Raw genomic sequence first — 27998 nt, forward strand, 5'->3', positions numbered from 1 at the left:
TCCTTCCTCCAGCACAGCACTCCACCATCTCTGTGCATCTAGAGCAGAGAGAATAACATATGCACCAGCAGCAGAGACAATTTTCTACACTCTGGGTCCTAGTGGTGCTGGTGCACCCCCTCCCCTCCAGTCTGGCACCTGAGGAGGCTGCCTCAGTTCACCTCATGGTAAGGCCAGCCTTGACAGCCAGGCCGCGGCCCTTCCCCAGAGCGGTGTAAGGGACCCCACCGGGGTGTGCGTCCCACTCTTTCCCCGCAGCGGCTGCAGTGGGGAGCCCAGGCCAGGAATCTGGGGCAGGGCAGCAGAGGTGGAGCCCAAATTGCCCGTTGCTAGGCGACAGGGAGAGGTGGGACCCAGGCCCCGCCCCCGGGGTGCTCACTCCCCACCGGGCCCCGGCACCGCACATGCGCAGTAGCCTAGAGGGACCAGCTCCCCCTGTTGCATGTTCCAGCTGTGGCTCGGCCCGTGTCCGCGCTGCTCCGCTGGGCCATGGCCGGGCCCCAGGGGCTGAGGCACCAGCGCACCATGCTTGAGCGGGCCAAGCAGGGCCGGCTTTAGGGCAATTCACCCGATTCCCCCGAGGTGTTAATTTCAGTTTACATGTTTGCCAAATTATTATGTATAAAAGTTAAAATAAGTTCTGTAAATCAAAAGGCCATTTTGTTTTGATAAAAGGACAAGGCAACCTCCATTTTGGGTCAGGTTCTTCTTCCTCAGAAAAGGCGGGAAAATGGAAAGAGCAGGAATCTGACCTTGCCCAGCAACAGCTCCCTATAAAGACCAATGAGGGGAGGGGCCAGGGGCAGTGGCTCTTGAGCTTTTAAGCTGTCAGAGGTTCAGGTGTCTAGCTCTCTCTCGTAGTGCGGTACAATCTTGGCACTGGCTATTGGCCTGCAATAGTTACTTACTAATTATGTTGGGATTGTTTGTTTGTTGTTTTAGGAAAGCAAACTTGCATACACGGACCTGGTCCGATTACTCAGATCAATCGTGCACTCAGGACGACGCAAAGCGGGTTAGGGTGGGAGTTAAGATAGGGATACGTACCTGTCTAGTTCATTCGTCCACGGTTGGTGTTCATCGCCGGCTTCTGTCATCTGGATGCTGCAGCCCCTTTATCACTGATGTCTGTAAAGGTAGAAGAAAATCTTCTGTTATAAGTGCATGTGTTGCCGGCACAGAGTCCCCGAGGACAGCAATAGCGGGGTTCGTTGCCCGGTGTGCTTCGCGCCAATGAACACACCAAGGTGGAGAAGCAGACAAAGTTTATTTGAGATCTCAAAGCGATGCCAGGAGACAGACACATCTCAAATCAAGCACACAGCTGCAAGCAGCTTTTCTCTTTTTATACATATCTTTAGCTAAGCTCTTCCCTTTCTCCCCTCCCACCCCCCCTGTAGCAGTTACACTTGAGCAGTAGCAATTACATTAAGCAGATAAGTCATATTTGGCGTCTAACAGTCTAGTTTGTTAGTAACTCTTTTTGAACCGTTATCTTGTCTTATTTCCTTTGATCTGTTATCTTGCCCCTTAGCCAGAGGTATACAGGCCTCATTATTATTTCCTGGTACCGGTGTGAGTGGGGTTGCACCTGATAACTAGCTGTTACACATTCCATTCTCTCTTGCTGGCTTGTTAGGTCGATTAAAGTTCAAACATGGAAGGGCTTTGGTTCATTTAGGCCTAGTGCAGGGAGGCTTCATCGACACTTGTGGTCTTCCACCCTCCCGCGTTACCTAGGGTTATGCCTAATGACACCAACACATGTGTGTGCCTGTGTGTTATTCTGAATCTCCAGAATCATAAATCCATTCCCCTTTCCCTTCCTTCCTCTCCCCTTAGCAAAGAAAGTGGTGTTGGTTGTTTTACATTTGTGCGTGTGTTATTCATTTGGGGTCAGCTCTGATAGATGGGCTTAAAAGGGGGACTCAGCGGGAGGTAAACTGTAAGGCTCCCTGAGATCTTCTGATCAGATCGGCCTAGAGAGATAAAAATCCTTACAGATTGGGGGAGGTGAAGGGACACTCGCAAGATCCTTTATTGTGCGTTTAAATTAAAGGCTTTAAAAATCAAAGGTGCTCTGCTGCTCTTTCTTTCCCCTTTGCTGTTTCACTCTGCAGTTAGGCTGCTCAGTTTCAGTTTTGCTGCTTCTTTCTCTTGGACTCTGACAATCCTTTTGGGTTTCTCACACTGTAGGACGGAGGTTCTTCTTTTCACCCTGTGGAGCAGTTCCAAACAGCGATCTTCTCACAGACCCATCTGTCTTACCAGCACTGCAATCTTCCTGTTATTTAGCTCTCAAATATTTAAACAAAAAGACTATTTTCATAGACCCGACCATAACTGCATCTGTTCCTGGCAGCTGTCACGTAAATCCTTGCTCCTGCAACTGGCTCTGCTCAGGAGGACTCCAGCGGCGAGGCTGAGCCTCATTGAAGTTAATGGGGCTTCGTCGTAGATGCACAGCCAATCCACTTAAAATAAATTGCAGGATTGGGGCCAGAATTTATGCATGCACAGGAAGCTAGGTGTGAGATAAACAGTATTGCCACATGTGTGTGTCCCCCTCCAATCCTGCCATGGGGGATAAAGGAGTCAGGTAGGCTGTGTTCGGTGGGAGAAAGTGGGAACCAACCAGCCTCAGAGCGATACAGTAACTCCTCCACCCAGCTCTTTCCCCTCCTCTGCCCAGATGGATTGGGGGCAGGGAGCACCCTGAAGCACAGAAATACAAGCGGTGGCTGGTGCCCTGCATGCTGTTAAATAACCAGGCCCGCCTGCCTCCCCTAGGATACATGATGGACAACTGAAGCCAGAGAAGAGCAGGAGGCTTGGAACGCCTGCCCTGCTGTAAGTCACGGCTGAGGGGTATTGCTGTGCTGGGAGGAGGGGCGGGGGGAAATCGGGGAGGCGTTCTAGGGGCAGGGGGCAGCAGCCACATCGCACGGTGGCTGGGAGCCAGAACCCAGTTGGAGTGACCTGCAGAGTGTAGGAGCAGGGAGAAAGCCCTCGGGGCTAGTTATGGTGTATCGTCTCCCCAGCCATACTTTGAAACTCCCTGCCCTGTGGGGTGTTCCCATCCTGGCCCAGGCAGGTTGGTCAGCAGGGTCTGGGAGTCAGAAGTGAGTGGTTCCTGGCAGGCAGAGGGCAGTGGCAAGCAGAGAGGGGTGGACTCCACAAGAGGGAGGAAAACAACTTCTGATGGGAGACCCGGCTGCTGGAGGAGACTTTTTCCTCTACTCCATCACCAGCTGCGGTGCCGCCGGCAAGGACTCTGAGCAGCCTCAGCCAAGGGCGAGGCTGGGGGTTGCTCTGAGCCTCATTTGGTGCTAACTCTGCAGAACCCAGCCTGGCATATGCCAGGAAGTCGTGTTGCAGACCCAGCACTACCATCTCTCCCAAGGATTGCTGCCAGCCCCCTGCAAGTGGCAGCTCCAAGAGCCCCTGCAGGCACGGAGCAGCTTACCATCACCCCGCCCCCCAGCCTCATGCTTATTGGGATACAAAATTCTAGCTCTGAGCCTTCCTGCCTTCAACAGCTGATCATGCCACAAAGGGCTGCACCAGAGCTGAGGAAACAGAGCCAGGTGCTGAGGAAACACATCCCAGGGTTGGAGCGTGTAGTCCAACCCCTCCCCCGCATCACGGGCATTAGTTCTGTCAGAGGCTGATCCTGCCAGCTGCTCACTAGGCAGACCCGAGCCAGGTGCTGAGCAGGCTATGCTAGGCCTGGGGCGTAAATGCCTGTAGAGGCTGCGGTCAGCCCAAGAAGGGTGGGCAGGGGTTGGCGGAGTCACAGGCTGAACTGCAGGCCACAAGCAGACCCAGTGTCACTTCTCACAGCCCCAGTCCACAGAGCAAGAGAGGAATAAGGCTGCTGCAGCCAGAATTTCCTTCACTCTGGCTGCAGTCCTGGGCTCTCCCAACGTGTGACCCTGGCTGTCAGAAAACTCCCCAGCTCACTTTAACAAGCGTCTTTCTCCCCCCTACTCCGCCGCAGTCACTGCTGAGGACAAACTGCGGGGGCCAGTTCTTGTTTAGGGAGTGGGAATTTGAGCTCTTTACATTGGCTTTGTAGTGAAGCGAGCTCCTAACCAGCAAGGCCACTAATAATAGCAAGAGCCAAGAGCTCATTGGAGCTAAACAAATTCTTTAAAAGAGGCAGGGTGGGAAGTATACAGAAGCCTAAATGACAGCAGGTAGCATGTAAGCGGGAAAGTAGAAGTGCTAAGATGGCTTGTGAAGAGAAAATAACTGAAGGGATATAGACAAACACTAAAAAACACTTTAAGGAGATCAGAAGTCTATGAAAGAATGGGTGGATTCAAGAGAGCAATTAAAGACGACAAGGAGATTGCTGAGAAGCTGAGATTTTTGTGTGTGCATCTTTTCCCTTTATCACAGAGGCTGTTGGAGAGAGATCTGTCCCAGACCGGTTCTCTTCTAGTAGTAGAGGTACCATCAGGGCTTGAGATAGCAGCCGAGGCGGTCCCGGACTAAACTGATAATTTACAAAGTAACCCCCACGCCCACTTCTTCGAGCTGGACGTCATCCTGCTCCTAGTAGTATAAAGGCCCTACCATCAATCAAACCCTAACCCCAACCCTTGACCCCTTAAACTCTTCCTCCATAGGACTGCCCCGAGAGGAGATTTGATCAATCGGGGGAGTTCCGGGGCAGGGTGACCTGTCCGAAGTGGGTCATGTGACCCTCTCTGTTGGCCACATTGCCCATGACGGAAGATAGTACGTTCAGTTCCGCCATGACATTCATAAACACATCCCATCCTTTAGGTACATGTCTGCTAGGAACAGAGCGTGTCTGGGTGACGGCCCTCACTAAGCATGTTAGAACCATTAAATACAGAGCCTTTGTACAGAAAAGCCCCTTTATCGTTCCATGTAGAGACATTTTTATCCTGGCCCAACTTATTTAGCAATACTAATGCATTTTTCTTATAACGCTTATTCACGTTATCCATCGCCTCCAGGTCTTTGGTGTTTCTGAGGGTTTGGCAGTCACACTCTGTTCCTGTTCCGGTAGAAACAGACTTATTTTCCCTTTATCCGTATCGCTCTGCTTCATGTACATTAGGTACCTTTGAAGCATGGCGCTGTAAAGTTTAGCCTTTTCGTATTCGGCTAAATCAGTTATTTGAAGAACAGACTTCATTTCAGCATCCAGTAAGGGAGTTGCGGTCGTTCTGATATTTTCCTCTGCCAGAGGGGGAAGCCCTTAATTGCTCCAATTGGCAGCTGGGAACCAGATACATTTTTTCTGCATACTCCATTATTGATTAGTCAAAAGTCCCATTATCAGAGGGATAGCAAAACTTAACAGAGGTCCGATAAACCCCCCAGACTGCTTCACCAGATGTTTCTTTCTTTTAAGTGAAACCCTTTCATTACACAAAGTTTTTGTAAGTCTGCATCTCTTTTTCAGCACGCGCACTTGATTTTGTGTCCAAGATACGTTTCCTTTTAAGGTATTGAGCGCTATTTCTGAGATGGCCGCTACTAAATCGTCAGAGGCCGAACACAGTATAGCCCTCCTTTGCTGCTGGGACGATTTGCTAAGTAATTTTAAAAGGACCAGGTTTCTCTTCACGCAGCTAGACATGTTTTCGGTCAGCAACCCTGGCTGTTAAAAGGGGGGCCTGCCAATAATTCATCTCTATTTATACCCAGCTGTTGTTCTTTTCAGAGTATAAACCGCCAGCCACTCTGGAAGGAAAAGACCAGTTCTTAGTCTATAAGCTTCTGGGGTGGAAGCATTTACCGTAAATCCACCATCAGGTAGCCATAAGGTCTTTTGGTAGCATCCTCAAAAGCTTCTAGAAAGAATTGAGCTTTGATGGGGTACATTTGCCGAGTGAGCTTAGCGATTTGTAATTTATCCCTGGGGTTTTTGAACAGAACCATGTACTATGTGTTTAGGTTAATCGTGCAACTCTTTTTTACGACAAAATATGTTTTGAAATATATACATAATGATCAGGTTTCTGTGATGCACATACTTGGTAAAGGCTTTTTTTGATTTCATCGCTTTCAAAAGCAGAGTTCATCAGATCGTCTATGATAATCATATTTACTTTATTAGTAGGAAACAAACGGTCATCGTCCAAAGCATCAGGCAGCCCCTCCTCAAAATTGATCAAGGGATATTTACAGAGCAGTTCTTTATACAGAGGTTGCCAACAACTGTAACATCACACAATATTCTCAGGCAGAAAAGACAAGGTTTGTTTGGCGTTATCCAACACATTTTTTATAAAGTAACTTTTGCCGCAGTTGCTAGGCCCCGCGAGAATTGTGGAAAAGGAGTGTTTTCACCTCGTATCCATTTTTAAAAGCCGTAGGGCAGGGGTTTAAACCCTTCTCCTAGAACCCTCTTGTTGTGAACGACTTTCTGTGTTTTCTTAAGGTTTTTGTCTCTATTTGCCGCTGATTTTTGTTCCTTACGATCGAGAGTTATCTTTTTTGAGGTATTTTCTTGCAGGCTCGTGCAATTGTCCAGGATTAGATCTTTCAAACTGTCAAAGTTAATCTTTTCACACTTTGCTACATTTAGGGTAATACCTTTGACTTTCATACAGGCCTTTCCACCTGACAGCTTATACCCGTATGTTTTCGTGCCTGCCGACACAAACTCAGTGATGTGTTGATCCAGTGGGATCTCGCTCGTGAGGTCCCCTAAATAATCCCCCAGAGGGGGATTCCAGTCGCAAATACCACCGAGTCAGTGTCGGGTACAGGCAACCTGTCTAGGAGGTTGTATAGTTCTAAGCGGGCATAAGCGGTGGTAAAACAGGCTATGAAGACGTTGGTATTACCAGAGACAGAGTACTGGTCTTTTGCATGTTTCCAAGACATACACGCTGTTTCATCGTCGATAAACTCACAGGATGAAACCTCATAATTGGGGGGAAAACAGGTACTGAAAGAATTCGTCAGGGTTTCTCATGATGCTGGTGTTGGGTAGGTTTGTTCTTTGGCCAAATTTACCCCACAGAGAATTTAAAAACAGTTTAGCGATTTGGTGTTTAGCGGGGATCGACCTGATCATATGTTGGCGTAAATACATGCCTTCTTTCTGGTAGAAATCGTTAACGTACTTGTTTTGTTTTTCTTCATTTGTGCACCAGCTGGAATCCCTTTGAAGCCTCTTGCTTCTGGCGGAGGTGTAATTTTATGTACTCTGAAAAGAGTTAATCAGATTTTTCTTTACAATGCCAGATTTCATACCGCTGCACTTCGCTATTGCTGTGTTCAATTCCACCGTGCACCAAGTCCCCAGGATGGCCCTCTCCTCGTCAGTATGGGTGCATGTCTCTCGCTGCTCGGTTTCCGCACAGGTTCGGCATAGCGGGAACATAAGCTTGCCGCCCACTCTGACAGGTAACAATGAGGAAAAGAGGCCTCATGGGGGGTACACTTTCACTTTTGCAATTCCAAAATAATTTGCAAGGGGTCCAAATTTGTCATAAACTATATCGGGGTGTCCAATAGGGTATTCTTTGATTTTGCTTACAAAAGGGTACAGGCTGGTTAAATCGTAATAGTGGATTTCTTCCCCAGGGTTAGGTTTCTAATAAAGGCGGGTAGCGTTTGTCCTCCCCCACAGAAGAGCATCCCTAGGTATGAGAGGCTTAGGCAACTGGGCTTGGTTTAAAAAACTTGTAAGCTCCCTGTCTGTTTCTTTCATCACATCCCACTCGTGCTCCCAGAGAGTCCTTGCTACAAAACCAAGTCATTTAAGATAGTCAGGCTTGAGCTACATCTTGTAATAAAGAAACCCAAAAGATGTCCCCGTCACAGGATTTTGTGCTTTTTCACAACAACAGGTGACACACCATGGAAAAAAACACCCGTTAAACTCAAAGGCCATGTGTACCCCGTCAACACTGGCATAAACGTCTAAAAAGTAGGGGCCTACCTGTAGTTTCCCAGCCTGTAAAGCATGCCGCAGCTGTATGTTTTCTTTGTGAGACGTATACGACAGCCACTGAATAGATGGGGTCAAATATCTCTTTTTCTGCCTGTGATAGTTGTCTGGAGGGAGAAGAGCTACCGTGTTAGGCTCCAGAAACATAAACCTGTACATAGCCATGCAGACAGATGCCAGCGTTATGTACCGGAATGGATCTATAGACAGTTTTATCTTGGTGAATTTACCAGGTTCTTTCTCTACTGTATCTCCCATCTCCATCATTTTCATAATTTCTTTTCTTTATAGGATACAAGTCTGCGTTAAAATTTTGACATCCTGCTGACAGTAATACGCACGTGCTTTCTGCAAGTCAAACGTCTCATATCTGTGGTCCCGATATTAGTCAAGAAACTGCTTTCTCCCTGGGCATCATGCTTTCCACACCATAGTGCTCCACGCTGGGCATAGACCCCACGTAATTTTGATTTTCTAAAGTGTTAAAAAAATGTGGAAAATACCTTTTTCACCCTTCAAACCCCATTGCCTGTGGGAGTTTGCTAAGCTTCGTGGGCAAGAAGTTTGAAGAGTCTATAAAACAAATGCCCAGGACCTTAACTTCCACACACATTAGTTTACTACCCTGAGTGATCAGTTCTAGGCACATTTTTTTCTTCAGTAACTGTCTAATGATGAAGTATGCATCATAACCTTTGGAACTGTGCGCTAGGAATGTGTACTCCTGGAACTCTTTGCCAATAAAGGTCTTAACAAACATAGAAAGACACTCATCGCCCTTAAATTCCCAGGATTTTTCCGGCTTTAGGGACATAGCAAAAATATAATTGGTAATGTGCAACTCAGTCTCCTGCATGCATTCAAAATCATAAAAAATATACTTTTCTGATGATTCAGGCTCTAATGCTGTCCATGAAACAGAGGTGGTTGTCTCCATCACCAGCGATCAAACCCTGACACTGCTTACAGCATCTCCCTTTACACCTGTGCCGCTTGTCCACATAAGTCTGACAGGCATTCGACTTGTTTTTTCGATGCACAGTCGACGTGCCTGTCTAAATACTCTTTGGACTGACAGTACAGTCTACAGGTAGAACACCTCAGCTGCATGCCCACACTGTCCGAGCACGTTACGCTCAAACAGAGGCGGCAACGATACCTGCAAGAGTGGTTGTGACTGTACACCGTGTGGCTAAACTCACAATAATTTTTTGCACCGAACAACTTTTTCACATCCAAAACCCCATAGTAATGCTCATCATGCAACAGGATGAAAAAAGTCTTGGAGTAAACTGGGCGCCCGGTTTTAAAAAAGCCCCATCCTCCTTTCGCCGCATACAGCGCCACCTGTACGTTGACTCCTAAATGCCGTTTAAACGTTGCTATGTCACTTTTTTTGATCTGATCACCCCAGTTTCTCATGCAGCTTTCTTGCCCCCCCTAACAATTCCGCATCCATAGGTTTACAGTCAGACATAACTGCCTAACCTGCAAAACACAGAGTGGTACCGGTGTAAGTCAGGTCTACCAAACATTATCTTTTTATGGAGGATTTGACAACTGAGGATAGAATTTAAAACTCTACGAGCGCCCCACCCCTATTTTATACAAGTGTCACAACGAGGTGCAATGTCCCATCGACATGCAACTCTCTGTTGCTCTGTAGCAGCTTTGAGGCCTGATTTAAGAATTCCTCAGCAGACAGCTCATCCCTGGTTCTTCTGACCAAAACCAAAGGGTTAGTTAAATTTCGGATCTCTAAACGTAACTGAACATAATATGAGGGGATTGGTCTTGCTCTGCGCAGGTGGGGGGGGACTAGATGACCTCCTGAGGTCCCTTCCAACCCTGATATTCTATGATCAGGGCTTACCCTACTGTTAAAATCATCGAGAACTAACTGCATCCCCCTGTGTATGGCTTCAAGAACATGCTGAGCTGAATTTATTAGCTCAAGATTGAGAAAACAAAATTCATCACAATACATCGACACCCCCCCCCCCCCAGGCTAGGTAATTCGCTTTGCCAACTTCTCACTCTCTGCATACACACCTCTGCATTTTCAGGGTTACTTGGCGGTTCCTCTACGGGACCATCAGTGGCATCTTCTACATCAGAGGCTGTTTGAGAGTCAGACTTCGAGGGTCCTCCGTGAGGGTCATCAGGAGTAGATGGGGACCCATCTAGAGAGCCCTCTGGGGAATTTTCTAAATCAGACTCTCCGTGAGAGTCGGGTTCCACCTCCCCTTTTTCAGATGATCCAGTTTGAGAGCCTCCAGTAGGGGGCATCTCTTTTTGGTTTTTTTCCTCATTACCTCTTTAGCCTTTTTTAAAAAATTGTACAGCGTCCCTGGCCTGGAACTTTTTGGCAGCCATCTGTTTATCCCCCAAGAGCTGTCCCCCCTTTTGCTTACACCTAAGCTGATGTGTACCCTTGAGGGTGCCCTTTTTACCCAGGCCCCTTTCCACGGCTAGTCACGCCTGCTCAGAGCTACCCTTAGGAAAAATTGAACAATTTTTCAAAGTCATCCGCCAGAGCTTTTACATTTTTGATGTGGTTTCCAGCCCTCTTTTCTTATAGGCCCCCTGAGGATACAGCAGCCACTAGTATTCTGAACGAAGCGTCATATTTTCCCCAAATCTTTTTAGAATACCGTTCTTTTAGAACCCCTCAAGGAAACAGCGTCCATCAGTTTTCTGAACGAAGCATCATATTTTCCCAAATACTAGAATATGGGGGAGCTGGAAGAATGGTTTCTCAGTCCTTGTTTTTTTATTCACAACCCCTAGAGCACATGCTGTTTGTGAAGGTGGGGGTTTGCGCGCACAGTTTTCTCAGGGCTTGGTGTGGTGGCGGCCACTGAGGAACTGGAGTTGTGTTTGTGTGGTTGGTTTTTGCCAGAGTCTTTTGTTTTGTCCTTGGGTTTGATGTGTATGAGGTTTAGACTGCCCTGATGCTTCATCTGAAGCGTGAACTGGTTGGAGTTCCCAGGTGATTGTGGTAGTTCAGGGTCCTGAGGGCAGGAGACAGGCAGAGCCCCCAGCACGATCAGTCAGGAGATGGAGTCCCAGTGGAACTGATGCACAGCTTGGGTCTATGCATCAGAACACTTACTGGAGGGTGAGCAGGAATTTGTGTAGAGAAAACACAATGGTTCAAGGGAGAACACTAGATTTCTTTCTAGGTTAACTGATGACTTTTTCTTTAGGCTAGACAATAGGAGCTGATCACTCTTGGTTATGGGTGATGTTTTCTTCCAGGGAGCTCACAATGCAACTAGGCTGCTTCAGTATTTTGGATACCAATCAAGTATTCCTTACTAGAATTGGTCTGATAACTGCTGAGCTGGGTGTGGGCAGGCATAGGTTCATTAAGATCTGGAGCAGAGATTCCCATGATGCAGTGCTTCCCTGCTTTTTCTGGTCCCAGAGTTCAGTGCGGTTCTCTGTTCTCCATTCTGTATGCAAATTGAGATGTCTCTGTGTCCCATCTTTCATGCAGATGAGGCCAGGGAGTTGTCTCTGTTCTTCATTCTGTATGCTAATGGAGATGCCTTAATCTTGCACCCTTGTCAGGAGGGGTCTAGGTGTGTCTCCCATCCACCCTTCACTGCTCTATGTGAGTTTTTTCCTCTGATGGGTTTTGGCCCCAGAACTCCCCTGACTGATCAAATCTCCTCTCCGGGCGGTCCTGTTGGGGGCATGGGGGCAGGATGAAGTCCAGCTCGAAGTAGTGAGGGGGGTGTTACTTTGTAAATTATCAGCTCGATCCGGGACCACCTCGGCTGCTATCTCAAGCTCCGATTGTACCTCTATTACTAGAAGAGAACTGGTCACCATGTGATCTGGCTGCTACCCCGTGCCCCTAGAACTCCTCCCCGATTTCCCTCCGCCCCTCCTCCAAGCACAGCAATACCCCTCAGCCGTGACTTACAGCAGGGCGGGCGCCCAAGCCTCCTGCTCTTCTCTGGCTTCAATTGTCCATCATGTATCCTAGGGAGGCAGGCGGGCCTGGTTATTTAACAGCATGAAGGGCACCAGCCACTGCTTGTATTTCTGTCCTTCAAGGTGCTCCTGCCCCAATCCATGCGGGCAGAGGAGGGGAAGGAGCTGGGTGGAGAGTCAGTCCCAAGATTACTGGGATCATTTTGTCTTTGGCCTCGTGCCCCATGAAGGCTAGGAGAGCTGTTGTGCACACACTGGGTGCTGGTGTGAAGCACAGTGTGGCAGAGATGCTACCCTGGCTCTTTGCCTGCGTGGCTGGTGGTAGCTGAGGTGGGCAGGGCTGGGGCTTCCTGTGAATCTCTGCCCTCCCTGTACAGGCTGCAGGGGAACCTGGCTGGGGCCAGTGCCTCGGGGGTGGGGGGAGGGGAACCAGGGTGAGACCTTTGGGAGGCAGGATCTCTCCCTCGGGCCTGCTCCTGCTGCAGGAGCTGGGCTTGCCCAGGACAGGACAGAGGAGACCCTCTGGCCGCAGAGCCCTCCAGCATCTGGCTGCAAGGAGCCTTGGTTCCCCCTTTGTCCCAAGGAGGTGGGAAGTTGGTTGGGTTTGTGTGTGGGCAGAGGAGGCGTCCCCGCCGGCCCCGGGCTGGGAGTGTGCATGTGGCACTGGGCCCTGGACTCATGGGGCAGGGAGGGATAATAGGAAATAGAGCTCCAGCCCTTTTCTTACCTATCAGCTGCTGGGCAGCGGCTGCTCTCAGGGCAGCCTTCTTGCTCAGCCTCTCCAGGCAGTCCTGGAGCTGGGAAGCCAGGAACCCAGTTAGTCCCAAGCCACACATCCTCCCCAGGGTGAGGGGAGCTGCTTGCTCTGGAGGTGAGGAACCCCTGGCTGTCAGAGCCCTCTCCCCCTTGACTCCTCCCATGGGACAGAGCTGACTTGTAGGGGAGCCATCCTCAAGGGCAGGGGATGTAGCTGAGTCAGTGAGGGGGCTCCCTGGAGCAGGAAAACCCCCCTGAGCCTAGGTCCTCCCAGCCCCCTGTCCTGCAGGGCCCACGCCCCAGAGCTCACTCACCAGGGTCCTGCAGGCTTCACTCAGGAAGGTGGGGATGCAGCCAGCTGGCTCCGCACGAGCACGCGCAGGGGCTGGTAGCTGAGGAAGGATGCGCAGCGCAGCAATGCCACCCTGCACGCCTGCCGGAGAGGGCGAGAAGGGAGCTGGGTGAGCTTCCCTGAGCGCCAACTCGCAGGCTCTGCGCGGCTTCGGGAGACTCCACTGTGCCGGAGCAGCAAGGAGCCACCACTTTGCAGACCCTCCTCTGGCCTGACGGTTGTTCCCCAGGCCCCCACAGCCCCCATCTCCAGATTGGCTGGGTTAAGAGGAGCCGGGCCTGAGTGCTGGGGCCGGGCAGGGACAGTCCTGGAGCAGGGAAGGAGCCATTCCTTGTGGGTCCCTGTCGGGCCGTTAACAGCAACACCCGGTGACCAACGTACTTGGTCTCCCCTCAATCCCAGGCACTATTGGGGGCTGCTACGTGGGGGAGCAGGGGAGGGGATTGCTGCAGGAGGTTGGTCGTTCCCAGACAGGAGCTAGCAGACAAGTGAGGGCAGGGCAGCAGCAATGGAGAGCCAGCCGGCCCCAGCGACCTGCCTTCCCTGAGGCCCTGCTTGGGTCAGGTCACTTGCTAGGAGCCAAAGATAGAGCTGGGCCTGGCCACTAAACAGGGCAGGCTGTAAAATGGAGCCAAGGCCGCGGAGAGTCTGGCTGGGTGGGGAGGCTGGATGAGGAGAAGGGAACCCCACAAATCTACCCCGCAGCTACACTCTGAGGACTGGCAGAGCTCTGTGTAGGGTGGGGAAGGGCTAGACTAGTTGGGGGGTCCCTGTCCTGGGTGCCACACGTCAGCACTGAGGAGATCTGGGGCTTGGAGGGTGGAGTTTGCACCACTCTTGCCATGTTGTTATAATGCCCCCAGCACCCCGCCCCTATGAGCCCTCAGCTGCACTCACCTGGGCCACCTGGGGATCCCCGTCCTGTAGGTGGATGAGCAGCATCCCCATTCTCTCCTTCACCTCAGCCCTAAAGAGGGATGACTTCTTGCAAACAAATTTGGTGAGGTTGCCAAAGAGCTCCATGGAGGCCCGCCTCAGGCCGCTGTTCTCCTGCAGATGGGGTGCAAGGTGGTTAGGAGGGACAGGCTCAGGTCCTCACATGCTTTGGGAATCAGCCTGGCAGATGCAGAGCCTGGAGAGGTGTCAGCTAGTTCAAATGACAGGGCAATTCTCTGCAAACTCCCCTCCTTCCTGCTGGGCCCCAGGGATGCCAAACAATTGTGGGCCCAGGGCCCAAAAATGATTCTATCCCTGCCTCCCCGGGCAGAGGAGCTGAGCTGCCCCACAAGTCCAGGAACATGCCTGCATTGGCCACTGAGCCCCCTCCGCGTGAGGGCAGGTCCTGAGCACCGCCCCCTGTGGGGGGCACTATATTGCCATGGGGCCTGCCCTGCTTGGTACTTACATCCTCAAAGAATGTACTCGCCTGCAGGGCCAGCAGGACGGCGACGTGCGCCTTCAGAGACGCATTGGGGTCCCGCAGCATCCAGCAGAGCCCTTCCATGGCATCCACAACGGCGTGGGGGGCGCAGCATTCGCACATGGCACAGACAAACCTCCCCAGGATCTGGTCTCGTTTCTTCCTTACCTGCAGAGAAGGGGTTGGACGCTGCTCGGTGAGCAATGCTGTCAGCCTGAGTGGAACCACAGTCCGGGCAAGTCAGCCTACAGCCCAGTCTGCTCCACAGGAGCCATGGGTGGCAGAGAAGGGGAACCAGGAGCTTCCCACCCAGCCTTCTCTGCCTAGTATCCTGCCATTCCAGACCCACCTTGTGCGGGAACTCGGTTACTGCGTTCCTGAGGCCGTGCAGCCCTCTGCCTCGAATGTGGGTGTTGCTGTCCTCTCTCTGCTTCCGCATGGCCTTCAAAGCTGCTTCCGCATGGCCTCGGGATCCTTCTCCATCAGCAGGGGGCTGCCGAGGAACTAAGGGGACCGAAAGGAGCTGTCAGAGAGGGCTGGGTGAGGACAGTGGGTCCTAGACTGGCTGGAGGAAGGGGAAGGGAGTATGATCAGGGGCCAGCGGGTGACTTAGATCCGTACCGACTGCTGTTCACGAGAGGCTGGCTTCAGCTGAGCTTAAGAGAAGTGACACGAGCAGGGCAGAGAGCTCCCTTTGGTTCCAGTGGGGTGCTCCCAAACCCCACCACAGAGCCCCCAGCAGAGGGATTAATTTACAAGCAATACACGACCAGGACCATCTCTCATTGGCTGAGCAGCTATTGGCCTCCTGTTCCATCAGCTTCTGGGCCTTGTTAATGCTCCCGCCCCCCTCCCTGATCCTCCAGGCTCACCTCTGCCAACAATACAGTGCAGGCCATGCGTTCGTCCTCCTGGCTGGCCTGGAGGCTGGGAAGAAGGAGCCACGGGATGCTTCTCAGGGCCTGCTTTGGGTGGATCACCATGGCCCTGGCAGAGAACAAGAGCTCGTGCTGATGTGTGCATGACAACCCTGCACATGCTAGAATCTGGCTCGGTCCCGGCCACCCCCTCCCATCTCTGCCCCACTGAGCTCCAGAGCGAGAACGTGACTCCTGCAGCCTCTGTCCTCACCTGCTAAGGAGAGCGAACCCCTTGGGCTGGGCCTCCTCTAGCAGCTGCCAGCCTCGCTCCTGGTCCATGAGCTCCACAGCTGGCTGACTGCCCCTGAGGTGCAGCACCCACGCCAGGGCCTGCATGGCCATGCTGGGAAGAGAAGGGGGCAGGAGATGGTGATGCGGGGATGTCTGCTCTCTGGGTGGGATGGGGGGGCAGGACTCCCTTGTTGCAGCACTGAAGGGATCAGGGTGAGAATAGAAGCTGCCCCACTTCTGCCTTTGGTTCCTCCACTGCCAAATGTGGAGGTGGAGGTGGGGGGGGGGGTGCAGTGTCTGAAGATGTGACCTACACTCTGATCCAAAGATGTGAAAATTCCCCCCCACACACCCAGGAAACTGACCCTGGGGAGAAAAGTACATGCAGTGCCCCCCTGAACGCCCTGCTGCTCTGAAACCTGGCCCCATGAGCTGCCCACTCTGAGGAGCTCTCTGGCTCTAGGAGTATCCGGGGGCAGCTCTGCCCACTCCTAAGCACAAGAAGCCTGGCTGATCTGAACCTTCAGTCCCTCGAAGGCATCCGGGATCCCTGGACAACGAGGATCTAGGCAGGAAATATCCCCCTCCTCGGGGCTGGCACAGACACTGCGTGGGTGCTGGAATCCATCAGCCCCACACGTTACCTATGGGGACTGACGTCACTGGTCAGGTCCTGCTGGGCTCCCGAGAGGTGCTGTGTCGGGGAGCAGGTGATGGCAAGGAAGCAAGAGGCGAACAGGTCGTTCTCGAGTCCCTGCAGCGTGTCCGCTTGCCCCAGGGCCCCGACCAGCTCCCACAGGCAGCGTGTGGTCTGGAAGGGAACAAGATACAGTCAGAAGGCCGTGGCCGTGTGCAGAATGCAGCCGGGAAAGAGGGCTGAATGTCAGCGCTGGGAACTTATCGCCGGGGGCAGGCGGGCTGGCTGGGGGCAGCTCCTGTCCTGGCTCTGTCTAGCGTTAGCCTGGCCCTTCTCCGGGCTGTCACACAGCAGGATGTGCAGTACCTCCCTGGTCAGCGTGGGGTCTGCATCTAGGAATCTCCAGATGGCCTTGGCCTGGCTGTGACGGACAGAGGGACGGCAGGGAAGGAATTAACACAGAGGAGGGGCCCAGTTGGTGCACACCGGGGATGATGCCCTCCAAGGGGTGACGGGCCAGAAGCAGCAGGTTGAGCCTGCTCATGGCTGACCTCAAGGCCTTTCAGGCATTGGCCAGTCCTAAGAGGTTCATACCCTCCTGCCTGGGCACTGCCAGGGGGCGCTGTGTCACAGCAAGGGACGGGCGGAGGTGGCCAGACTCACTTCTCCCTGCTGGGGGGGCCCCCTCCTTCCGTTGCTGCCTTCTCCTGATGGGAACCAGAGGGGCTGGGGTTAGAGCCCCCATGGGGGAAAGCAAAGACTCTAGACTCAGGGGTGGGGGCCGGTGTATGTGAGGAGGTGCCCACCCTTTTGGGGGGGGGGCAAGGGCGAGGTGCTGGGCTGGATCTCCTGAGCTGGTGGGGCACAGAGTGGGGGCTGTGGGCAAGGAGAGCAGGAGCTCCTTCCCCGTGGAACAGGGGGTGGAGGGTTCAGGAGGAACAAGGCTCCAGGTCTGACCACGCCATGCCTCTGGGTGTGGGAGTTGGAGAAGGCTGTAAAATGAGCGCTGTGCTTGTTGGCTCTGGGCAGAATGCAGGGGAGGCGCTGCTGGCCCGGGGGAACCTGGCAGGCTGGTGAATCGGAGAAGACCAGCCTCTGGGGGTGGGATGAGGCGTCTAAAAGTGTGTGGGGATGGGGAAGATACCAGGCTGGGATTCCAGGGGGGAAAGGGCATTTCCCAGCTGAGAGGAGGGGGTGCCCCTGCGGGGACATGCTCAGTGTAGGGACGTCTGTGGGGGTGATTCAGTTAGGCTGACCCCTCTCCTGCCTCAGCCTGGAGGTATGCCCTGGTGGGAGCAGGGGGCCATGCTGACAGAGGGGGTGACCTGCGCATATGGGGTCTCTCCTGCTCTGTGTTGTGATGGGGGGGGTCCCTGGAAAACTGTTCTGGCCTCCAGCCAGCCAAGCTATTGCACAGCTGAACTGGGACGGGGTGGACTGGTTAGCACAGAACGAAGTGGGGGAGGGTGACAGCTGTGTTAGGAATAGCTCAGCTGGGGGAGCCCTGAGCCAGGGGTCCCAGAGCACACGGAGCCCTCCAAGGGACAGGGAGGCGAATGGTGACACATGCCGGGGCAGGGCTGCTCCCTGCGGTCTCTGTGCAAGGGGAGGGTCTGTGCTGCATGTAACCATGGTGCTGTGGAGTGACCCCCATTGAGGGGTGGCTCGGAGGCTGGAGGGGGGTGTTCTATCCTTTCCCCAGGGCCGACACTCACCGCCCGTAAGGGCAGGGCATCTGCAGGAGGATGCTGACCACAGCCTTGTTGTGCTGTCTGGCCAGCAGGTGCAGGATGTCTCTCGTTCCGTCACTCAGCCGCCCCCCCACCCCCACCCCGGGGTGGGCTCAGTGTGGAGGAAAGAGCCGTGTGCAGATCCTGCACCTGTGGAGGCAAAGCAGGGGCGGAGACCCTACCCCCGCTGTGGGTGTCTGGCAGACAAGGGCCAGGAGGAGCTGGGCAGGCTCAGAAACAAGTCAGCGGTTACATCGCCCGGAGGAGACCATGGATAAACTCTCCTAGCGAGTGACTGAGCCGAGGGGGGTTTGGTACCTTGAAACCCCCACCCCAATCCCGCTGCCCAGTGACACCCCCACCCCCCAGATATCCCGGCTGTACCTCCCTTTGTGACAGCACACCTGGGCTGCTTCAGCACCAGAGTGGGATCTAAGCATCCGGAATGCATTTCCGTCCTCAACATCAATCCGTGTCCACTGGGCAAAGAGTCAGTGGACACGGGGGACCCCACTGTGGACTCTGTTCCCCCAGCTGTGGGATGAGTCTAGAGACAGGGCACATTTCCCAGGGAGTGAGCCGGGCAAGCCAGACCCCTGGGATCAAAGCCTGCAAACGATTACAGGGCCATGCCCAGCGGCCACCCTGCACACAGGGGATGGATGGGCCCATTGATCAATGATGGTGAGAAGGGACGTCTCCCCTCCAAATCTTCCCTTGTGCACCAGAAATTCTAGCAACGGGGCAAGATGGAGCTGCCCAAGATGTCCAATACCCGTCCATTCCTTGGCCCTGTACCTCTGATTCTTTCAGCACCGCCTCCGTGACGCCCGCCAGCTGGTGAGCACACTCCCCTTTCTCCAGCAGGCCCACCAGCAGGGTGAAGCTGAAGGGCGTGAGGTCACACAACCGCAGGTGTTTCACGATGAGCTGCAGGGAAAGGCACAGGCCGATTGTGAGCAGTGAGCCCCGGCCCGAGGAGGTCGGTTTGCTCTTTGGGGAACGGGGACAGAGACACAGGCCTGTGCCCCGGGCTACGTGAGTGGGCATTGGAGCCCATACCGAGGAATTTCCATCTGCCGGCTCCTCATCGAGGGAAGGAGACAATAACCCCCCTTTCCCATGGGTGTGTCCGTCTCTCCAGCCACAGTCTCCTTTACTCACCATAGCAACATGGGCAGGGCTCTCTCTGCAGCTATCATCCTTCTGCGTCTTGCTCAGCACGGTCGCCACCGCCCCTGTCTTGGTGTGCACGGTGGCTGCACAAGAAACCAGCAGCGCTCAGGCAAAGCTCTCAGGGCCGGATTCTTCCCCCTCCCCATCGAGCCAGGTCAGAGGTGCCAAAGAGCCAGACTCCGGCCGCAGCTGGGAACGCCCAGCTAGGGTGAGCTCTCAGCTGGCTCCTGGGCCAACTGCCCACTCTTCTCCCTGCTGTAGAAGGTGTGTTGGGGCTGGGGTGGGATCAGGGGAAGTCCCAGATGGGCCCAGACCCCTGGTGAAGGGCAGATGCCAGGTCAGCCTGGTAGGTAACAACCCACTTCTGTGTCCCTTTGATCAGAGATGGGATGAAGTTGCCACGTTCTCTCTGTAGCCCTGCTCGCTAGGTAATGGCCGGGGTTGTCAGGGCATGGGTTGGGGTGAGCCCAGCTCTGTCTGTATCACCCCCGCCCCACCCCGTGAGTGCTGTGGGGGGCAGCAGGGTCTGTGCTGCTCACCTCGGTGATGGCTCTGAGGCGATAAAACATGAAGATCTGGGCCCGGGCTCTCACAGCTCGGCTCCTCTCCTGGGCCCAGGGAGAGCAGATCCACAGCTGCAAGTGCTGGGGAGCAGGGAGAAAGCCGTGTGAGCGGCAGCAATGCCGGGGCGACTCCCAGAACCTGCTTCCCGCCCCAGCAGGGAGAGGACATGGAGCATTTAACCTCCTCTCCTCTGCTTTCAGACACTGGAACTCAGCTCTCCTCTCCTGTCTGGGGGGCGTTGGGACAGGTCTGAGGGTCTTGGGCTCAGCGCTTTGAGGATTCTCCCCATTGATCCTGTGGGGTCTCGGGGCTGTTTCCTTCAGGGGCACAGGGGCACCACCCCAAATTTAGGAGGCCAAAATGACACGCCCTGGAGCAGGACTAGGATTGTCTTGCTGGCCCCTAGGGAGTAGGTGGAGCTGCTTGTGCTAGAGCAGTGGTGGCCAATCACCTGCCCTGGACAGGCTGGAGGCCAGTCTGGGGGATAACTCCACCTGGGTCCTGGTGCTGTGCTTCTAGCTCCTCTGCTTCCTGGAGATGAAGCCCCAGAGCCGCCTTGCCCGGCTCCCGCCGTGCCCTGGGTCACCTCCATATTGACCCGGAAGGTGTTTTCCTCCTCCAGAACGCCAGGTACTTGCACCGCTTGGCCTGGCCACAAGCTGCTTCCCCACCAGCAGGGACAGAGGGGCGGCTCTCCTCCTGGGGAAGCCAGCAGCTGCTTCCCACTGGCTCTGGAGCCACGTCTGCAGCCTTCTTCCCCAGCATCTGACAGAGCCTCTCCATCCTGGAACTGAGTGGGCACCAGCCATGAGTCTGAGGAAAAGGCTGCCTCTCACTAACGGGCCTGCCTGCTCTGCCCCCAGCTTCCTCCCACTGGGGCAGCACCCCCTTGCTGCACGCCCCACCACGGGGCACAGGGACGGCAATCTACACACACTGGCAGCAGCTCACAGCACAGGCTGCTCCCAAAGTTCACCCTCCCCACTGAGGCACTGTGACACCGGGGGAGTCTCATCCTTTCAGAGCAGTGGGGTTTTCAGTCCCCCCCACACCCACAGATCACAGGCCCTCCCAGGCTAGAGAAAGAACAGAACCTGGGAAGGCGCGTGAGCTTGCCCTGGGATCTCATTCGCAGCTAAATGTCACAAGGTCCCAATTTATGAGGCATGAGTCCCCCTCAGTTCCCACTGATTGGGGCTGTGGGTGTTCAGCAGCTGGCAGGGTCTGACCCCCCAGAGACTCTCAGCCTGGGGAACAGTCTCCTACAAGGGAAGGGCTGGGAGCCCTATTGCTGGGCTATTTCCACCATGCTGGAGGTGGCTCTGGAGAACACCCTGCAAATAATACACTGCCTAGGCCCAGAGTGAAGGGCTGCAGGAGGCTTTGTTAATGAATCTAGGCTCACTTAGAGGAGATCCCCTGCCCCCATTTCTGCCCCTCCCCAAGCAGAACAGGGAAGCCTCTGAGGAAATGCTCCATGCCACTCATTAGCTCTAGATGGCGCAGTGCTGGGTGGCAGATGCTCAGCGTTGGTCTGGCCCTGGCCCTCTTCCTTGCTCTCCCGCACCAAGTGGGGTTGGAAAGGGAGCTGCACAATGCCCTGCTAAAGGATAGATAAACTCAGGCAAGCAGCCGGGGTCCAGATCACTGACATACCGCGGGCAGGACACCTCCCGTCTCAAGGTCTCCTAGCACCTCACACACATTCCTGAAGCCTAATAAGCCAAGGCCTATAGGGGAGGGACTCCAACCCCACTGACAGAAGAATGTGGCCTGGGCAGTGACAGTGACAGAGGCAGGGATGGAGCTGAGGAGGCCTGTGTCCAGTGTCCAGGACCCTGCACTGATCACTAGAGGAACATTCCTTTCCAGAGATGGCAATTGCAAGCAGGACACTATTCCCAGTCTCTCTGGCGCCGAGAGGGAGTGTGACCTGCTGGAGCTGCTGAGGCAGGGGATTGGGAGTCAGGACTCCTGGCTTTCATGGGCAGTTTTCCTATTGAGTTATGGGACCTTGGGCAAGCCATTTCCCCTCTCTGTGTTTCAGTCCCCAGCAGTAAAATGAGGCTATAATACTTACTCACTATTGTAAAGCACTGTGAGATTTACCCAGGAAAAGCCGCTCTGTGAGTGCTGTGCAGCACTGGGCCATCAATGGCCAGATCCAAATTCCTAGAGTTTAGATCTAGGCTTTCAGTCCAGTACAGAGTGAGGAGCCCAGCCCTAGACCTTGGATTGTGGCTCAGCCCTTCCTGGGGTGGGAAATGAGCCAGGAGGCTTTTCCATCCCTAGCCGGGTGGATTAACAATAGAGGATTTTTAAAATAGGAACTGGGTTTTTTTAAATTAAACTCACCACAGGTTTTTTCATTAAAAATAAACCTGCTTAAAATTCAATTTGAATTTGATAACCTACGTTAAGGCCCAAATTTATTATAATCTCTTAAAATAATTTCAAGAGAATAGAAAAAAACCCATATTAGGTAGTCCATGTTTACTGTCAAGTTTTAAGGACAGTCAGACTACTTGAAGCACCTGAAACCAGAGTTAGTGGAAGTGCTAGAACAGCTTTAGACAGCAGGAACCCTTCCTCTGCAAGTGCAGGAGGAATATTTTCATCTTTTCGGTTTCTTCATCTAGTTCAATTCAATGACTAGCAGGGGCGGCTCTAGCCATTTCGCCGCCCCAAGCATGGCGTCTGCCGGTCGCTGGTCCGGCGGCTCCGGTGGACCTCCCGCAGGCGTGCCTGCGGATGTTCCACCGAAGCCGTGGCACCAGCGGACCCTCCACAGGCACGTCTGCGGGAGGTCCACCGGAGCTGCCTGCCGCCCTCCCGGTGACCAGCAGAGCGCCCCCCGCGGTGTGCCGCCCCAAGCACGCGCTTGGCGTGCTGGGGCCTGGAGCTGCCCCGATGACTAGTTTATTGAATTGAAGAAACACATTGGGAGTGGACCAGAATGTATCAATTCAGTTCACTAACTACAGATAGTATTTCCTTTCTTTTAGAAATAAGGTAGTTTTAAATGCAAAACATTTTTGATGAATGTTTTTCTTATGCTTCTCTTTCTGGCTTGGCCACAGCATTGCTGTGTAACCACCTCTTGCTCTTTACCTCTGTTTCACCATCTCTGTTTGGGATAGAGACACTTTTCTAACTCCTAGCAGTAGTGGGATTTGAGTCGGTCATAAGTGTTAGACACCTTTGAGCTCCAAAGGACAATGGGTGATTTATCAAGAATCCCTGGTGACTTCCTGCTTCTCCCCCATCCAGAGCCAATATGACATCTTTGGGTTTGGAAATTCTCAGTACCCCTCAATCGTCTACTGCCTTCAATTGTTCTTTAGATTTGGAGCCTTGGATGCTAGCAGGACTGGAATTTGTTACTGGGTTCCTGGCTGTTCCTAGTCAATGAGGGTCTCAGTCTGGCCTCCCAATCCCAGAAGTAGACATCCTGGTGGATTGAGTTACACCATTGATTTTAATCATGTTTTGCATTTGTACTTTTTAGTTATTTTCCTAATGATAGGTTGATTCTCATAAGTACAGTATATCTATGCACATTTATTTAAGCAGTTATATGGCTTAATTTACATTTCTTGTATCTAATTTTTACATTTTTATTATGTTGGAAAATGGCAAATGATGCATTTATTTCCTAGACGATGATGGATTTTTTACTTGTGATTTGTCTATGCCCTGTTTTGATGGAAATTCAAGTGCTCTTAAAATGCACAAAAACAGCATTTTCAATTTCTTTATTAATTGAATAAAACTACCTTCAGTGTGCTGGATTTATTGAAACATATTTTTCATTTAAAACTAACTGATTTAAGGACGTATCTGCAGATAGTGAAATGAACTGATTGTATCTCGTCATCGTGTCTGTCAGATTTTAGAACTAATAGATCTGATCCCCTCACGTTTAGTGTTTATTTATAGACTGGAAGAGGAAAACAAGCTTTCCTTCTTTTTCCACTCCCAGTCAGTTTCTGAAATTTGAATGAAATTGTTACTGAACTCAACTAACTGAATCAACAGAAATGAAGAAAATAGTCTCTCTGTGCCTGCAGAAGAGGCTGCTGCTGTCAAAAGCTGGTTTACCATTTCAGCAAACTCTGGTTCCAGCCAAAGACTGCCATGCGTTCAGTGGTTTGATTTCCATTAAAACTTGGCAGCACACATGGACATGGTTCTACCTCTGAACCAGTAGCAATTGCACTGGATAATGCCGCAAAACCTAAATTTTATTGTCAAATCATCTGAGTCATTCCTCTTCTGCTCTTCTTGTTTTATAAGTTTCAGATCAACAAAATCTTCCCCTTGACAGACACTGCCCATGTGACGCTACAGGCAGAGTAGCCTGAGCAGTAACATTGTGACGTCCGAGGTAATTCAGCCACTCATCACACACTCAGTCCAGTAACCCTGACCTTAAATGCTAACCCTATGGCCAGCTTGGTCATCTCTCCTACTGAAACCTGCAGGATCATTTGCTGATTCCTTTTAACCAATGAGGTTGAATTATGCAAATCACCTGCACAGAATTAGCATTGACTGGCTGAGTTAACTCTGATGTCACAATGTGCCTGTACCTGCAGCACCAAGTAAATGGGCACAGTGTGGAGATCAAGCTTTCCTGGTGGTGGGGGTGTGGGTGTGGGTGGTGGTTTCCATTTGTCACTAAAATCAACAAGGTTTTTTCCACTGATGCCTAGAAATTCCCTGCAATTTTGGAATCAATCGGATGCAGTCTTCAAAAATTATTGCACTACAGACAGACAAAGAAATGCCATTGAATTGAGTGTTAGGCCTCACTGCACTCAGCCAACAATGACTTGAGTCTCCTCCCTTTTAATTCAGTAATAACCCCCAGCTCATCCAATCAGTGTGGAGACGCTCAGGGACTGGAGGCTGAGCATTCTCAACAGATGGCCAAAAGACAGCACTAGTCACAACAGAAGATCATTCTGGTGGAGATCTCTGTCAGCGCACTATTCCAGCCCCACCTCTTTGTGACGGCTTCCTAAAATGACGGTTGGAGAAGAGCCCCATCCTCCTCAGGAAAAAGAGCAGCAGAGAGAAATGGAACAAGAGAAGAGAAAAGACAAAAAGCAGGGAGGAAAAGAGAAGCAAAAATGGACAAATTACAAATGCCTCAGTGAGTCATAGATCTCAAGGCCAGAAAGATCCACTCTGACCATCTAGTCTGTATAACGTTGGCCATAGAACTCCCTGCCAAATAATTCCTGTTTGAATTAGAGCACATCTTTTAGAAAAACAGCCAATCTTGATTTAAAAAATGCTAATTGTGGAGGATCCATTACAACTCTGGGTTAATTGCTCCAAACCCTGACTGTTCAAAATGTTTGCCTTATTCCAGTCTGAATTTGTCTAGCTTCAATTCGCAGCCATTGGATCTTATTATATCTTTGTCTGCTCAAGTGAAGAGCCCATTAGCAAATATTTGTTCCCTTATGCTCATCTGTTAACCTTCTCTTTATTAAGCTAAATAGATTGCGCTCCTTGAACCTATCTTTATAAGGCATGTTTTCAAATCCTTTAATCATTCTTGTGGCTCTTCTCTCAACCCTCTCAAATTTATCAGCATCTCTCTCAAATTGTGGACACCAGAACTGGACACAATATTCCAGTAGTGGTCACCCCAGTGTCCAGTACAGAGATATAGAACCTCTCTACTTTTACCTGTGATTCTGCTAGGTATGGGTCCAAAGATCGCATTTGCCCTTTTGGCCAAAGTGTCTCAGTGGGAGCTCATAGTCAGCTGATTATTTACCATGACCCCAAGTCTTTTTCAGGGTCACTAGTTCCCAGGATAGAATCCCCCTCTTGTACACATAGCCTATATTTTTTTTCCTAAAGGGAAACTTTACATTTGGAAATACTAAAATTTATATTATTTGCTTGTGCTCAGGTAACAAAGCAATCCAGATGGCTCTGTATGAGTGACATGTCCTCTTCATTATTTACCACTCCCCCAATCTTTCTGTCATTGGCAGATTTTACAGTGATGATTGTATATTTGTTTCCAAGTCACTGATCAAAATGTTAGTGTACATCCAAGAACCGATCCCTGCAGGACCCTACTAGAAAGGCACCCATTCAATAATGATTCCTTATTTACAATTACATTTTGAGAACTAGTAGGTAGCCAGTAACTAAGGGGCGGAGTTCTAGGTGGGACATTTTTCTGCCAACTTACCTTCTGTTTTACGAGCCTAGAGCTCGGCTGGCAACATATGGATCAGACTGAAAAGGTTCCAGCCCTCACTGAGAATCTTACCTTCTACACAGGGAATGTCTGCTTTCTACAAAATCAACACAGAAAGGAGAACACCCCCGAATAAGCTCCTCCTTAGCACTCAGATGCGTGACCACAAATCCTCTCTTAGTCCTCTAGGAGAGACAGTGAGAAGGAGGCTTCCTGCAGCCAGGCTACAGGGGTCTCCGAGGTTCCTCTACCCTGCATCCCTGTCCTGCCTGGCTAAAGTTAAGGGTGCTGTGTGAGATCACAACCTCCTCACCTCTTTTGCCCAATAGGCTAAGTTACTGCCAAAAGCCCTTGTGAAGTCACTGCCACACCCACCTCTGCCTTCCAGGGCTGACGTCTGCCCTGGGTCAGCCTGGTGGAATGTTTGAGCTGCTCTCCAGATCACCCCACATGCTCATTATTGATTCTGGGGGGAGCAAGCAGGTTACCCAGAGTCTGTTCCTCACCCCACACTGAGTTTTCATAGATTCATAGATTGTGAGGCCATTAGATCGCCTAATTAGGTCTCTATTTCACAAACCACGATATTTCACACCCTTATTCCCATATTAAGCCCAATAGCTTGTGTTTCACTAAAACACACCTTCCAGAAAGACAGCCAGGTGCTATGTGAGGCCATCAGGAAACAGAGAATCCACCTCTTCCCTTGGTAATTTGTTCCACTGGTTAATCTCCCTCCCTCCTAAATTAGGACTGGGTATTTGCTGTATTCAAATGTGTTTTGTTTGAATGGGCTGCCTTGTCTTCATCATTATTTACCACAACACCAATCCTTGTGCCACCTGCAGATGTTACCAGCTGTGATGTGATATTGACTTCCAGATCGTTGGTGTAAATACTGAAGACACTTAGTGGCTGAGAGCCTGTTCACCCCCCAGGCACCACGCATCCACTCCCTCCTGTAGAACAGGAAAAGGGCATCCAGCCCTACTCTCATATGGGGTCAAAAACATGATTAGCGGTAGGATTACCTGCGCCACCTCAGCCCCACATGCTAAGGATTTTCAGAAGATACTGCTAATCTCAGATAAGCAAAACAGCTAAGATGAGGTCAGCATGGGTGGATTTACTAAGCAGACAGGTTCTAAGAGAAGTGGAAATTTCTCCCCAGCTCTAGTGAGATTCCCATAGAAAAAGTATCTGATGGTGGGGGTGAGGGTAATGCAAGCCTTCAGCCCCTTGAATGGCAGGAATCAGACTCTGGGAGTTAAGGGGCGTCTCTGTCCTGGTGGAGGGAGCAGTGATGGAGAGCAGAAAGGGCACTGGTATAATTGTATGAAAGACAATGACCTCTACCTGTGAAGGTGGCTGAAGCTTCTTGCGGGCAATAGAGTCCAGGATCCTTACACATGTCCTTTGGGGATGCTTTTCCTAGGAATAAAACCAACACAGCACAATGAGAACAATGTCTCAGTCTCAGGGCTGGGATCCAGGGATAAGGGATGCCCTCAGCCAGGCTGTGTACTAGGAACCTGATCTTTGTCCCAAACGCCACAATCGCCCAGATGAGAGAGTGGTTCCTACCTCCGTGAGGAGTGTGTGGTTTTCCATCTAAGCATCACTGAGAGCCAGCTCTTCCCGGTTTGACAGGATGAGGTCATTACTCCCCAAGCTGGGCCAGCTGCAGACTGCATTGATGTAGGAGATAGAGACAGATCCCAGAGCCTGGAAGACAGAGAGGGGAGGAAGCCCCTGCTCATTTCCCATTCAGAGACCCCATTGAAGAAGGGCCAAGAAGGGAGGGAAGAATGAAGGGCAGGAAGTGAAGCTACCTCTGTGGGGAAGGCACTAGAGTAGACTCCAATCCAGTTCCCAGATCCACCCCACGTTTGTACGTGTGGCCTCGGAGAGGTCAATTTATTGCCTTCATTCCCTATCTGTAAAATGGGGCTAGTAGTGTCCTCCCCTGCCCAGGAGGTGAGGGGAGGACAGTCCCATTATCTGCATGGGGCTTGGACACTCTGGGCATGGATTGTGCCAGAGTGAGGGAAGGGACTCAGAGTTTGTTCCACTACAGCCGGGGCGGAGGATGG

General features: G+C 51.9%; 2 protein-coding genes across 3 annotated transcripts in view; both read right to left on the minus strand.

The window, feature by feature from the left end:
• On the minus strand, positions 1 to 27990 carry LOC120396365. 2 transcript variants are annotated; one of them, XM_039521157.1, is made up of 11 exons: positions 27490 to 27990; positions 27262 to 27336; positions 19652 to 19756; positions 19101 to 19195; positions 15291 to 15405; positions 14768 to 14922; positions 14404 to 14586; positions 13896 to 14048; positions 12618 to 12687; positions 1048 to 1128; positions 1 to 38 (listed from the first exon to the last, which is right to left on the minus strand). In XM_039521157.1, exons 2-10 carry the CDS (start codon positions 27314 to 27316, stop codon positions 1094 to 1096), a joined length of 966 nt encoding a protein of 321 aa, XP_039377091.1. In that variant the 5' UTR covers positions 27317 to 27336; positions 27490 to 27990; the 3' UTR covers positions 1 to 38; positions 1048 to 1093. The 2 variants fall into 2 exon arrangements, with proteins under 2 accessions (XP_039377091.1, XP_039377090.1); XM_039521156.1 differs by lacking the exons at positions 27262 to 27336; positions 27490 to 27990 and having other exon boundaries at positions 19652 to 19855.
• Positions 1 to 27998, minus strand: part of LOC120396362 (maestro heat-like repeat-containing protein family member 1) — a 393738-nt gene that overhangs the window by 341683 nt on the left and 24057 nt on the right. The window lies entirely within an intron of this gene.

This window comes from Mauremys reevesii, linkage group 2 (assembly GCF_016161935.1).
Source record: "Mauremys reevesii isolate NIE-2019 linkage group 2, ASM1616193v1, whole genome shotgun sequence".
Taxonomy (NCBI): domain Eukaryota; kingdom Metazoa; phylum Chordata; order Testudines; family Geoemydidae; genus Mauremys; species Mauremys reevesii.